This window comes from Saccostrea echinata, unplaced genomic scaffold, assembly GCF_033153115.1.
Source record: "Saccostrea echinata isolate AGI-Se365-2 ecotype Australia unplaced genomic scaffold, CSIRO_AGI_Sech_v1 ptg000056l, whole genome shotgun sequence".
Classification (NCBI taxonomy): domain Eukaryota; kingdom Metazoa; phylum Mollusca; class Bivalvia; order Ostreida; family Ostreidae; genus Saccostrea; species Saccostrea echinata.
In genome coordinates this window covers 19,190,083-19,202,912 of record NW_026889805.1, presented here as the reverse complement: position 1 = coordinate 19,202,912, position 12,830 = coordinate 19,190,083, and the positions used below count along the sequence as shown (strand labels likewise).

At 34.7% G+C, this 12,830-nt stretch overlaps 2 protein-coding genes across 2 annotated transcripts in view; one reads left to right on the top strand and one right to left on the bottom strand.

The window, feature by feature from the left end:
- LOC133172995 (kalirin-like) overlaps positions 1 to 5,100 on the bottom strand; it is a 148,302-nt gene extending 143,202 nt beyond the window's left edge. Inside the window, exons 1-6 of the mRNA XM_061307863.1 lie at positions 4,916 to 5,100; positions 3,278 to 3,352; positions 2,781 to 2,895; positions 1,590 to 1,680; positions 1,213 to 1,314; positions 601 to 714 (exon numbers count right to left, since the gene is read on the bottom strand). Of these exons, the coding sequence (XP_061163847.1) occupies positions 601 to 714; positions 1,213 to 1,314; positions 1,590 to 1,680; positions 2,781 to 2,895; positions 3,278 to 3,352; positions 4,916 to 4,982 (564 nt within the window). The 5' untranslated portion in view covers positions 4,983 to 5,100. The remainder of the gene's footprint in view (positions 1 to 600; positions 715 to 1,212; positions 1,315 to 1,589; positions 1,681 to 2,780; positions 2,896 to 3,277; positions 3,353 to 4,915) is intronic.
- A 51-nt stretch (positions 5,101 to 5,151) lies between these two features.
- On the top strand, positions 5,152 to 9,470 carry LOC133173003 (U6 snRNA-associated Sm-like protein LSm5). Its single transcript, XM_061307881.1, has 5 exons — positions 5,152 to 5,248; positions 5,421 to 5,516; positions 7,456 to 7,483; positions 7,815 to 7,887; positions 9,128 to 9,470. The coding sequence occupies exons 1-5, from the start codon at positions 5,206 to 5,208 to the stop codon at positions 9,158 to 9,160; spliced, it is 273 nt and encodes a 90-aa protein (XP_061163865.1). The 5' UTR covers positions 5,152 to 5,205; the 3' UTR covers positions 9,161 to 9,470.
- The last annotated feature ends 3,360 nt before the right edge of the window (positions 9,471 to 12,830 follow it).

Genomic DNA, 12,830 nt, shown 5'->3' with positions numbered 1-12,830 from the left:
CTTGGCCTGTATTTTCTGGTAAAATACCTGTATATGCAATTTCAACCTTATACATACATCCCTACAAAAGTAAGAGAGCGGAAACTGAAAATTTCTTATTTTTTTCTAACTTCAAGAGGGATAACTCTGTCAAAAATCAATGGACCACTACCAAATTCGAACTTGGCATGTATTTTCTGGTAAAATACCTGCATATGCAATTTCAACCTTATACATACATCCCTACAAAAGTAAGAGAGCGGAAACTAAAAATTTCTTATTTTTTTTCTAACTTCAAGAGGGATAACTCTGTCAAAAAACATCGAACCATGACTAAATTCAAATTTGACCTGCGTATTCTTATGACGTATCCATGTGTCAAATTTGAGTTGAATGTGTGCAACTGTTGACGAGATAATGAACAGAAAGTCAGTGATGATGGAATGATGGAACAGGGTAACACTATATGCCTCCGGCCATTTAATGGCGGGGGCATAAAAATAATAATTATCAAGGTTTGCTTATTTCTAATTCTCTATAAAACTGTTAATGAACAAGCAAAATCTAAAAATGACATCACTATGAACTTTTACATTTATACTGTGTAAAATTAGTACAGACCAATCTCAACTGTATCCACTGTTCATGATTATACTCTAGACTGCCCTCAAATTCTCGGGTCAGTTGTGAACAATCAATGAACTTTGATAAGCCATCCACTGAGATCATACATGTCTGGGGAAAAAAAATCAACATTTCAGTCATTGTCAAAAACAGGCAAATAACACTGTAAAAAGCTTGTAAATTAAACTTGAAAATTCTTATTCAAAGTACATGTATATCCTATACTTGATATTGCTATTACTTAATGGAACTCTTTTGCAGTGGATCGAGGTAGGGAACGTCACTGCAGATTTTATTTTTTGTAGATATTTTGAGCTACGCTGACTCTTCTAATAATAAATTCAACCTTTTCTTTCTGATATATGCTACTTTTGGAAGTCTAAACATTCAGAATAAGACGAATTACTTTCTGAATTAAGAAGATTGTCAATACATTGTAATTTTGGCATACTTATTGATCGAATCATTCATTTGTCAATAGCATAAACAATATGTTTTGCCCCAAGCTTTCTTGATTTTATCACAAAATAGTGGAAGGAAGTTAGATACATGTAACTGCAAGGTAATATATAGGGTACTAAATATTACATTTCATACAAGAAACCTTACTTCAAAGTTATATTTGGCACTTCCCAGACTAGTTCTCTTCTTCTCCCAAAACTTCTCTGGTTTGATTATATAAGCAATATTTATACTGTCAGGGAAACAGTCCTAGGAAAAAAAAGCACAATAACAAAACTTACAAAAGGTATTTCTCTCAGCCTGCATGATTAAGATTGTCATAACACTGCAAAAGGTGCCAATGTGCAAATTTTAGGTAACACATTTTACAAAACCTTATATATTCATACTCTAGTCTTTCTGCAAATCACCAAACCTTTTAAAATTTCTTGCTTTATCCTTCTTCATTCTTTTGCATATTTTTATTAACACTTACATATGCACACCAGAAAACCTGCTGAAATTCATCTAATATGGGCACCTACCTGCAGTACTTTTAATATGGGTTTGACTATTTGCCATGTTGATCCTCTCATGTCAAGGATCATGGTAAAGCCTCTCTCTCGTACTTCATTGCTACAATATCAAATTAAAACCATACTTATTTTATACTAAACAAAAGAAATAGTGTTCAATTATATACTGAAAACATTGAGATTTATACTAAAGGTAATTTATTTCATACAGCAGGAACTTAGAAATCAAAGAAATTAAAAACTTTTGTACAGAAAGTTCTAACCTTCAGAAGTTTCATACTAAACAGTTTGTAGAGGTAAATTTTCTTTGAAATATGTTATATATCTTCACACTACTCTTAACCAAAACTTTTCAAATCTTATAATTGCCAACAGACCACTGAACTGGCTAGCTATACAGGGCTTCAGTAATTAAATCACCACTACCCCATTTTTAGGAGAACCTAGTTTACTTTTATTGCATCTTCTTCCATTGAATTTAAGTTTGATGGACATGCATGTCCATGTCTAATACAGTCACATAAATTTCTCTCTATAAACTCTATAAAAATGCTCATTTGTATTTTTCAATTCATTTATTTCTTAAGATGATTTAGTTGACCTTTTGGCTTTGCACAGGATTACACTACCTATCAGCCAATGCATGTTTCTCCCATTCACAGGAGGAAGTATATTGTGTAAAGACAAGTTGCTCTTCAATTTGCTTGCTTGAAATTCTCATAGTTTTCAATGCAAAGATATGATGTAATTACAAGCATTTAAACAGTACTTAAAATTACATACATGTATGTGAGCATTAATTCATTTCAATTTTACAAAAACATGGAAATCAATTTATAGTCTTATATACTGCTTATATGAAATTAAAACAAGTGTATGAATTAACATGTTTAGTTGGGATTATCAACCTATCCCTATGTACTAGAGACTTACTAATTACAGTATTAGCGGTTTCAGAAAATTCTTTATAATATTAATTATACATGTACTAATTGTGTTATTCATTTTTTTTCACATCATAATTTGACATTTTTACAGGCTCATTAGATATTTCTTTCATGTATATTTTTATTTGCCAACATTAATTCTAACTGCCTTGGCTTTCAGACCATTGAGTTTTGGTGAGGACTGCTAATGTTAGTTTATAGCAGTATAGCAATAAAGTAATAAACATATGTACAGCTTTCTCTATACAATTACCTAGGAACACTAGCCAAATAGGTCATGAGGCGTCTCAAGTCATCTGTATCAAGTCTTTCTGGGTGGGTGAGGGAAGGAAATGTCAGGATAGCACCTCCCCGTCTGTCCCTTCCACCTGAAATAGATTTGGTTAAGGGTCAAAATTTTAATACATAATTTCAACATATCTACTAAACTATTGTATAAATTCTGGATTTAAAAAAAAAAATGCTTATTTTTTATACTATGTAACAGCAACATTCATTTAGTATTTTAAGAAAAGCACACTACATGTTCATTCAACCAGTTTTGTTATACAGTAGTTTTTAATTAGCACTAGCTAATCATTGTGGAACAATTATATCTTTTGAATTAAACAAACATGCAATGTCTAATTATCGTCCATGTTAATTTAGATCAATCCAACAAACCATTGAAGTTACATCTACACCTAAAATGAACTTCATGATGAAACATACATATTATCTGATTAATATTACAGTAACAGATATGTTTACCTGAGAGATACGCCACCCGCTCTCGCAGGATGGGCACAATATCTGCTGCCTTTAACCCATCTGTTCTTTTTCCTCCTACGAAAAAAAATATTGCGTAACATTATTTGTCACTTTATTAATACAAGAATTCAGAAACATATGATGCTCTTTTTTATGCATCAAATGCAGAAACATCTGCAAACAATCCTCATTTGCATAAAGAAAAGTTTTCAAGACAAAGCTATGCTGATTAGAGGATGTGCAAGAGTGAGTTATGCTACAGGCACACATGGTCTACTGACTATACAGATATTATTTACAGAATTTTAAATAACAAATTTTCCATTTCTATAGTCTTTTTTTTTTAATTCTACTGAATGACTTTCTGATTTTAAAACAATATAAGCTCCTTTTAGTCCTTTATCTTTATCTCTTGGTTATGAACTTATATAACTGCATAAGTTAATTCATATTTCACAAACATGACTCATGAGATGGTGATTAAAACATGCTTTTAAGATAAGTAGATCTATATAGACATTATTAAATAAAAACACATATAGCTGCTATATTACTATGCTAATTAATAAGTTATGCCAATATGTTTTTCAAAAATTGATGAAATGCTAGCTTAAAGTATCAGATTTGACAATTTACTTTTTCTGTGATGACCACTTATTAGCCTCATATCATATTATCTCAATTTGTCTCACAAATCCTGTATATGTTTACAAAACACTCCAATATATGTCAGAAACACGGTTTTAAATATGCTCCGTTACTGGGACAACCGTTGTATACAGTACCGGTTAGTAGGTTTCTTTAACAGGTGTTAAATTTGGCATTGTTGGCTTGTTAGAAGTATGACAATAATAATGGCAGAACTTATTTTGATCGATGGACACAGTGTTCCATGACGTTGCAAACCAGTAACATAATCTTTTGCCCATTAACAGAAGAGTACTGCCTCAAGAACCTTTTATTAGATATGTAGATGGGCCTTCCATATGTTCGGATACAGATTTCAAAAAAGGTATAATGTTTAATAACATACTGGTCAAAAGGGTTTTTTTTTCTTGTGTCCAGTACTTGTACGCAAAACGCAAATTTAGCAATCAAAATTTTTGCCCAGTACTATAGCTACCAACTTGCTGAAATAAGCTTAAATTAGCACCCCACGAAAAGTTCCCACTAAATGGTATATCTAAGTGATCAATCTATTGCAGTTAAACATGGTTTCAACATGGAAAAAAGAACATTTTGCTGCAGAAGAGTTCTTGATTCAAAATAAAATATTGAATAAAAACACTGATATTTAAGTTACTCTTAACAACAACATACAGAAAATTTGGCAAATCCTACTAGATAAGAAATTAGGAGGAAGTGGAGATGAATCATAGAAGATAAGCTGCAAGACCTAGATTATACCTGACCCATTTGTTAGATTTTTGCTTCCACACACATATATAGAGGGGTAAAACTGACTATTTTTCAATGAATGTTATCCAAAATATATCATTTATCAATTAAATACATTACAATGGCTTCAGTAAAAGTCGTAAGTCGATATCCGCTAATGATGCTGAAGCTGAGCTTCCAAAATACAAAATCCAGCATCACAGCGCTACAAAAGGGCCTCAAAGACCAACAAAGAAGTACCTGGTCGATAGTAAAATTCAACATCTCGATCATTTAAACCCTCATTTGGCTGCTCCTTTGAACTCATCTCCTAACTTCAACAGAAGTTCGAGAAATCATGATGTAGATCTTCGCATCATTGTTTATTCCTGACATCTTTTGTCGGCCATGAATTCGTAATCATCGTACACCTTCGTTTAATATCGGATATGTTCGCGAAATGTCGTCACCGGAAGTGATTACTTTCGGAACATACCCATTCGGATTATCTTTGCATTTTTCCTGGAATCTCACATGTGTGAACAAAAAAGATGACAACAACTTTCTCAAATCCCTCTCAATTGTTGCCTCTAGGTTTGTTTCGACAATTTCAATGTATTTATGTATTCTGAATAACAATGTCTTTAAAAGTTTACAACAAGTACATTTCCAAAATGCTCCTGATGCATCTTTATCTCCATTCCTACCTTCATCTCCAATATACATGTACAGTGATGTAAGCTATAATAATTCATATCTTTTTCAGAGTTGGTGGATAAATGTATTGGATCTCGAATTCACATTATCATGAAGAATGACAAAGAAATCGTGGGAGTGTTACTTGGTTTTGATGACTACGTCAGTATCCTTCTGGGTTTTTTTCCCCCAAAATGGTGCCATTTCTACATTTTTTGTCTGATTTTGAATTGACTGAAACATGTGTAACAGGGAAGGAGAAATACCAGGATGCGAACCTGGGTCTCCTGAATCAGGGTAGACTTTACTTTACTGGTCTCCAGTTCCGTAAGATCCACGAGCTCATTGCACTATGATGTAAGATATATGTCAACTGATAAGGATTAGTCTACTGCACACTACTCAACTGATTAGGGTTTGTCTTGCATCCTTACCTTAACCTTAACCTTAATTCTCTCCGTGCCAGGAGGCACATAAGGCCTGAACATCTCTTTTCCACTGGGGCCGGTCTAAGGCTGCACGGCGTGCCGTGTTCCAAGAGTTCCAGCCTGCATTATTTCACTCCACTTCCACCATCCGCCACCATGTTGTCTTGGGGTGGCCTCGTTTCCTTCTCCCCTCAGGCTTCCACCCGAGGGCCACAACACAATCATCTGTTGGGTCCCTCCTCAGCACATGGCCGATCCAATTCCATCTCCTCCTCCTCACCTCGCCACTGGGTCTCCTGAATCAGGGTAGACTTTACTGGTCCCCAGTTCCGTAAGATCCACGAGCTCATTGCACTATGATGTAAGATATATGTCAACTGATAAGGATTAGTCTACTGCACACTACTCTGCACACTACTCAACTGAATAGGGTTTGTCTTGCATCCATCTGAGAGATTTGGGTTAGTTCTTGAACAAGTATTCGACTGATCAGGGCTAGTCTAGCATCCATCTGAGAGATTAGGGTTAGTCCTCACACACTATTTGACTGATTAGGGTTAGTCTAGCTAGCATATGCCCGGAGATTTGGGTTCGTCCTCTCATACCACTCAAGTGATTAGGGTAAGCCTCTTGTTCTTTTAGATTAATTAAAAAAGTCGGTTGCATCTGTATTTTTTGCAAGATCTTTCAGCTTCCACAACATCTCGTTGGTTTGTTTTACATGAAAAAAAAATGGTTAAGTACAAAGAAACAGCACTTATAAGCATGCACTGCTTCATTACAATTATTTTTGTCAATTTTGTTTTTCACTGGATAAACAACAATATTTATTGAATGTTTTTAGAGAATGAGGTTTAAAACTTTGTTTAAAAAGAAGTTTTAAACTAAACTTTTATCTGTAGAATTCAATTTTGGCCCAAAATCTCATACTTTTTATTTTTTTCTATAATTGCTCATGCAACTTCATATTTATTGAAGTTGCATACATGACAATATATTTTAGCATGTTTTTCTTGGGACCGGTAAAGGAAAGTTATTCCCTGAAGCATGCTCTACCAACAGCTATCTGACCATCTGGCAATCAAACCTGCCTGACTGCTACATTCCTCCCTCCTTGAAAGTCTTTGCCCTCAAAGACACAAACCCAGGCTTTTCCCTACCAGGTTTTTCACCTGTTCCCTTCAAGAAATTTTCATGAGTAGATCATCTCACGTAATTACACAAAAATTAAGTTCTTGCATATGAAAAGTGATTTACATTATGCTTTGATTTTCAATTTCAATAAACTTATAACCAACTAATAAATTTTTTCAAAACATTACTACTGAGTCCTGAAAATTTTGTCTGATGTGTCATATCAGCCCTCAGGCCCCATATCAGCCATCGGACCTTCGGCCCTCGGGCTGATATGGGGCCACTCGGGCTGATATGACAAAACAAGGAAACATATTTCTGTGCATTGAGTTTTCAATTTTGATGACAAAGGGCTACTCTATTTACAGTTTTAGATAAAATTAGATAAAATTGAAGACAATAGTTCACTAATAAAACATAAATAATTTTTTACTTCATTTTTATATCTACACAATGTTGCTGCTTTACTGACATTAAAAATCCACCAAGGTAATTATTAAATAATAATCTACCTAGAGGTTTTTTATCCTTAACTTTCTTCAGACATGGTGCTGGAAGATGTTACAGAATTGTAAGTATTCAACTGGCACATGATTTAAAATGTGAAAGTTTGAAAATTTATACTTTATTCAAAACAGCCACAGACACACATTGCAAATAAATACTAGATACAGTGTTAATTAAGGCATTTAAGTTTTAACATCCACACAAAATATTTTCTGATTCTGTTCTTTAGAGACGTGCAATGATTTTAATGGATTACAATTAACGTCATAAAAATTTACCTCCCTTTGAATACGGTTTGAAATGCATTCTGATCATGATGGAATTTTTTTTGCACAGTTTATGATTTTGATCTACATTATTTATTCTATCGGTGTCCTGTTTTTTTTGTTGATCAGTGAGAGCACTCCAGAAGGAAGGAGGGTGACCAAACTTGATCAGATTTTATTGAATGGGAACAACATCACAATGGTAAGCTACAAATACAAGAGGTCAATACAAATGTAGAGTGTATGTGACACAGACACTGCATACTGTAAAAGCAGAAATATTCGTTGGGGAGTTAATTTCGTTTATTTTGTTATAAATGATGAGCAACAAAATTAAATCCCACATGAAATTTTTTTATCATTATATCACTGTTACTTTCGAAACAACCAAATTTAATGCCCATGAAACCTTTTTTGATGACAAATCAATGAAATTTTATCCCCATGAGAAGTCTTTTAGCTTTTGCAATGAAATTTTATATCATTACTCCCTATGGCATAAAGAAGTAGGGATGGGTATCGCCACAATTTCATATGGGGTATACATGTATCAGGATTTCCCCCAAAATATGATAATATAAATTTTTACTCTGATTTTAAATGAATATCCATAATTTTGTTGGAAAAACATAACTCCACTCTTTTCATTTTTATTTGCATAATATAAAGCAAGTTTGGATACTAGGATGGCATTGTTTTACTGTTTTCAACATTGTGTGATTGTAATTTAAAAGTTTGAACAAATAAATGAATAATTTCTGGAATTTATAATAATGTACCTAAATATTAGTATTTTAGTCTCTGTATCACGATATGTATCACACAATTAAAAATCATGATATACAGGTATTCCAATAAAATTGTGCATCTCTATAAAGAAGACCCCTATTGATGTTGAGGTGGAAAGGTCAAGGTCAAATTCATATACATGCATTTTGTCTGTAACACTTTTTTTTTACCCAGGTGATATCTTAAGAAGCCTTTGAGGTTTTGCAATGAAATTTTATATCACAGCTCATTATGGCGTGATTTTAAGGTCAGTGGTCAAGGTCAGAAATCCATATGTTGCAAATATTATTTTCCGAATGATAACTATACTTTTAATTTGAGTTGTTTTTTTTTTCAATAAAATTGTATATCACAATTCCCCTGGCCTAAAGAAGACCCCTATTGATTTTGAAGTCAAAGGTCAAATGTTAAGGTCATAAATTCATACATTCCTACTGTGTGAAACAATTTTGTTTCTGGGCAATATCTGGGCAATTAAGACACCTTTGAGCTTTTGCAATGAAATTTTATATCAACTTAAGGCCTAATTGATTTTTAGGTCAAAGGTCACGACCCTAAATTCATAAATTCTGTCTCTGTGCAACAATTTTGTTTCCAGATAAAAGTTTACAGGAGAATTTTTGCTGATTTTGAATTGTCCTCATGTTTTACAGTTGGTTCCTGGAGGAGAGGGTCCAGAGACATAGAAGAAGATTCTGTCATTTCATCAAGGGAGGGACATCATTCACAAGCCACTCATACCATTAGAAACATTCTTCATCAACAATGATTAAAATAAAAATGATTTTTTTTTTTTTTTTGCAGAATTTACTCATCTTGTTGTCTGTAAACAATTTTTCAAAATGCTGCCATCTCTACAGATTTTGTCCAATTTCATTAAAACTTGGCACATGGGCAAACTACATCAAATTCACAGTTTTATGATCAGTTTTGATTTTGACAAAGGGTGTTGCCAGATTATAAAGAATAAATTAAACAGTCAATTTTTCAAAATAATCTTGACTTTAATTTCACTGTATATAGAAATCTTAGTAACTATCTTAGATGAAGATGATGACAGGAAAGTATGCTTCCAATTTACTCATAAAATTTCTTTTTTGTCATAAGTTCTTTCATCATGCACTAACTTGTTATGCAGTATCAGTTTTAAATACTTACTCGTTGTTTATATATAAGTTTCATGTATTTAACAAGAAAACCTACGGCAAAGTTTTGTTGCAGATTTTGTTACAGTTTATAATCTATCTGTTTTATGATTAGGTTTTCTTTACCCCAATATGGTCCAATTTTCTACCTGCAATACAGCTTTAATAGGCGCACGTAATGAAAAGATTTTCAATAGTTAGGTACTCGGGCAGTAAGAATTTAATTGTCGTCACTCAACGCATCACTGTTTCGGTTGTAGTGTATACTTTCAAGCTAGATTTGCGATAACGCCACGGTACAATGTAAACCATCTTCCCAAGTCAAGGGTTTCCGATCCAGTCTGCTCCACATTATGTGGAGCGGCCTTGACTTGAGAAGATGCGGTAAACAGGTACAATACACATAAAATATCTCTTTTTTTCCATTTCGATACATACCGGTATTAAATTGTTACTCTTAGATTCTTTAAGAATGCCCAGTAATTACCCTTACTGTTTTAGAGGACGCATAAAAGTCAATCTAGAAAACAAAAGATTCATATTTCTTTTTAATGTAAACCGTTAAAAGAGATTTTTTCCGAATCTAACTTTATACTTGATTTTTTGTAAAGTTCAAATCAGTAGAGCTACAGTTTTATCAGAAGATTCTTATTATTTTTAGGCCACTTCCTGTTATTTGTTTGGTGTTTTTTTTTTAAACTTTAAATTTCTGAAATGACCCGAACAAATACTGTTTATTCTTGATAACTCTATTTTCGGGCAATTACGCGAGACCGTGTAGTCGATCGCGAAAATTTCATTAACGCGTATAATTCTCTTAATAAAGATTATATAGAGCAATAACCAAAATTCGTGAAAATTTTGTTTTGCTTTTAAATACCAAACAACAACCTCGCGAAAATAAGGTGATCTACAGTACACAGCTACAACTAATGCTGAGGAACAGTAATTATAGGTTTCGTGGTTCCCGGACCCTTTGGGGCCTTAGGGATGGGACCAAAATTATAATCTTATTCTTTGCTTATTTACATATCTTACAGGCAAACCCTTTGCACAACTACATGGAACATTGTGAATTTTTTACTCTTAGGTCCGGATTTCGATCCTAAAGGTGGCGCTAAGTTGCCCATTTATTGAAAATGTATATCTTTCAAAAAAATTACTGTATGATATCTAGAAACTACTTACATGACTATTACCTGCCAAAACTGTGAAATTACGCCTGGTTTTGGGGATTAGAATCAAGAGTGGCGTTATTTTGGTCGATCATAAATTTTAATTGCTGAATATTTTGAAAGACTTAAATTCGTTTCTCATGGCCATCTAGAAGGCATTATTAAGACTACGTAGTCCTTAGGCTTTACCAAAATGCTTAAATTTACGTCCCTTGGATCCAACTAAGTATCAGATTTGGTTATGTTGAAATTTCAAAATAAATCTTTTTACACCTCCCCTCACCAATTAACTTTTTATTTTGAAAAAGCTCTCGCTAATCCCTGTAAATTCAGAAAATTAAGAAAGATCATAAAAAGTATACTACAATGGTTTTTCATTTTTATTATGCTGAAGAGCCATCCTCTATTCTTGCAGTCTGCCATGAGGTCTGCATATTTAAGGTTCGTCCTCTCATGTGCACCCTCATAATTTTCTTCTCATGGCACGGTCATCTCTATTGCGATCAACGTCTTCGACTGCTGGGACACTAATACTGCGTTTGGTCGTCTATGCAGCACTGATGTCCGCCTTGCTGCTCTTGTGTCAGCCGCTGCTTCACCCTGTCTCACAAACCGTATCTGTCTTTTTTCTTGTCTGATGGTCGTTTCCTTCTTTTCACCTCCGTCACATCAGCCAACTCCCGCAGGACTTTGTCGTGTCGCCATCTATATCTCCCCTGAGTCAGTGCTACTTGCATCCTGATAGAATATGCGCCATGGTTCCTCTCTTACCACACAGCTTGCAGGAAGGGTCTTCGCTTAGCCCCAACTATTGCAAGTTTACAGGAGATGGGAGTGTGTCATACACTGACTTCAGCAGGAACGAGATTCTAAACCGGTCCTTCCTCCACAGATCTGCCCAGGTTAATTCCCGCTCCTGTAAGTCCCAGTTCATCCAGGTCCCCTGTTTTGCAAGTTCTGTTGATCTTGCTTTCCGTTGATCTTCCTCAGTGCGCCGTACTTCAGCCTGAACCATGGTGCGCCTCTCTGCTGCTGATGTTTTTGACCACTGTTGGATGTGTGACATTCCCACGTCCTGTCGCCAAGTGCTTTTGTTTCCAATGATGTCTCGTAAGTGTAATATACTCTCTGCTTGGTCCACTGATGCTTTTGCTGTCCACTTTCTTCCTGTCCTTGTCTGGATCCCTGCTCCTGCGTCCCCGTCGTCTGCTGAGTCACGTAACGTCATTACCAAGCGACATTTTGCCATCTTGAATTCTTCCACCACAGAGGAAACTGGTATGCGTAATTGATTTGAGTTGCTGTAGACTCCAATCGATGTAAATGAGGGTGGAACTCCTAGCCCCCTCGTCAGATACCTGCTCACTTTCCTTTCCATGACTTTGACTGTAGTAGTGAGGAGCAGCCACATAAGTCTTGGCAGGATCCCATGCTGGTAGATCCATACCTTATATTTTCCAGGTAATCCGCTTCCATCAACCATTTAAAGCCAAGAAAGGAGTTCCTTCTTTGTGAAGCCACTTTCCCAAGCATTTAATTGGTTTTTGTACTATTGATCGGATCTCCTCTCCTTGCATTTGCATCTTGACTAGCCTGTTGATGCACCCCTTCCTCAATACGAGACACCTGGCTTGACCTTCATGCGTGCCCAAGAAATGCCATCTTCCAATGCTGATAGGACCCACCTTGCTTGTAAATGAGTCGTTGTTGTCACTGTGAGATCATCCATAAAGCCTCTGATTGGTGGCTGATAAATCCTCATGTCCATCCTTGGTCCTCTAGTTTCTCTTTCTGCAGTTCTGGGATCCATTTTAGAAAAGAACTTACGACAAAGACCAAAAACTTTAGTGGATTGTAAAATCTTGCAAAAATAAATGACTATATCAAAAGTTACTACCATGAAATATCTTTCTAAATTATTTTAAAAAAGATAACAACCATTTTAAAATGAATATAAGATAGAAAGTTATTGACAAAATTACATTTTGGTCTTTGTCGTAAGTTCTTTTGTAAAACGAAATGACTATATCAAAAGT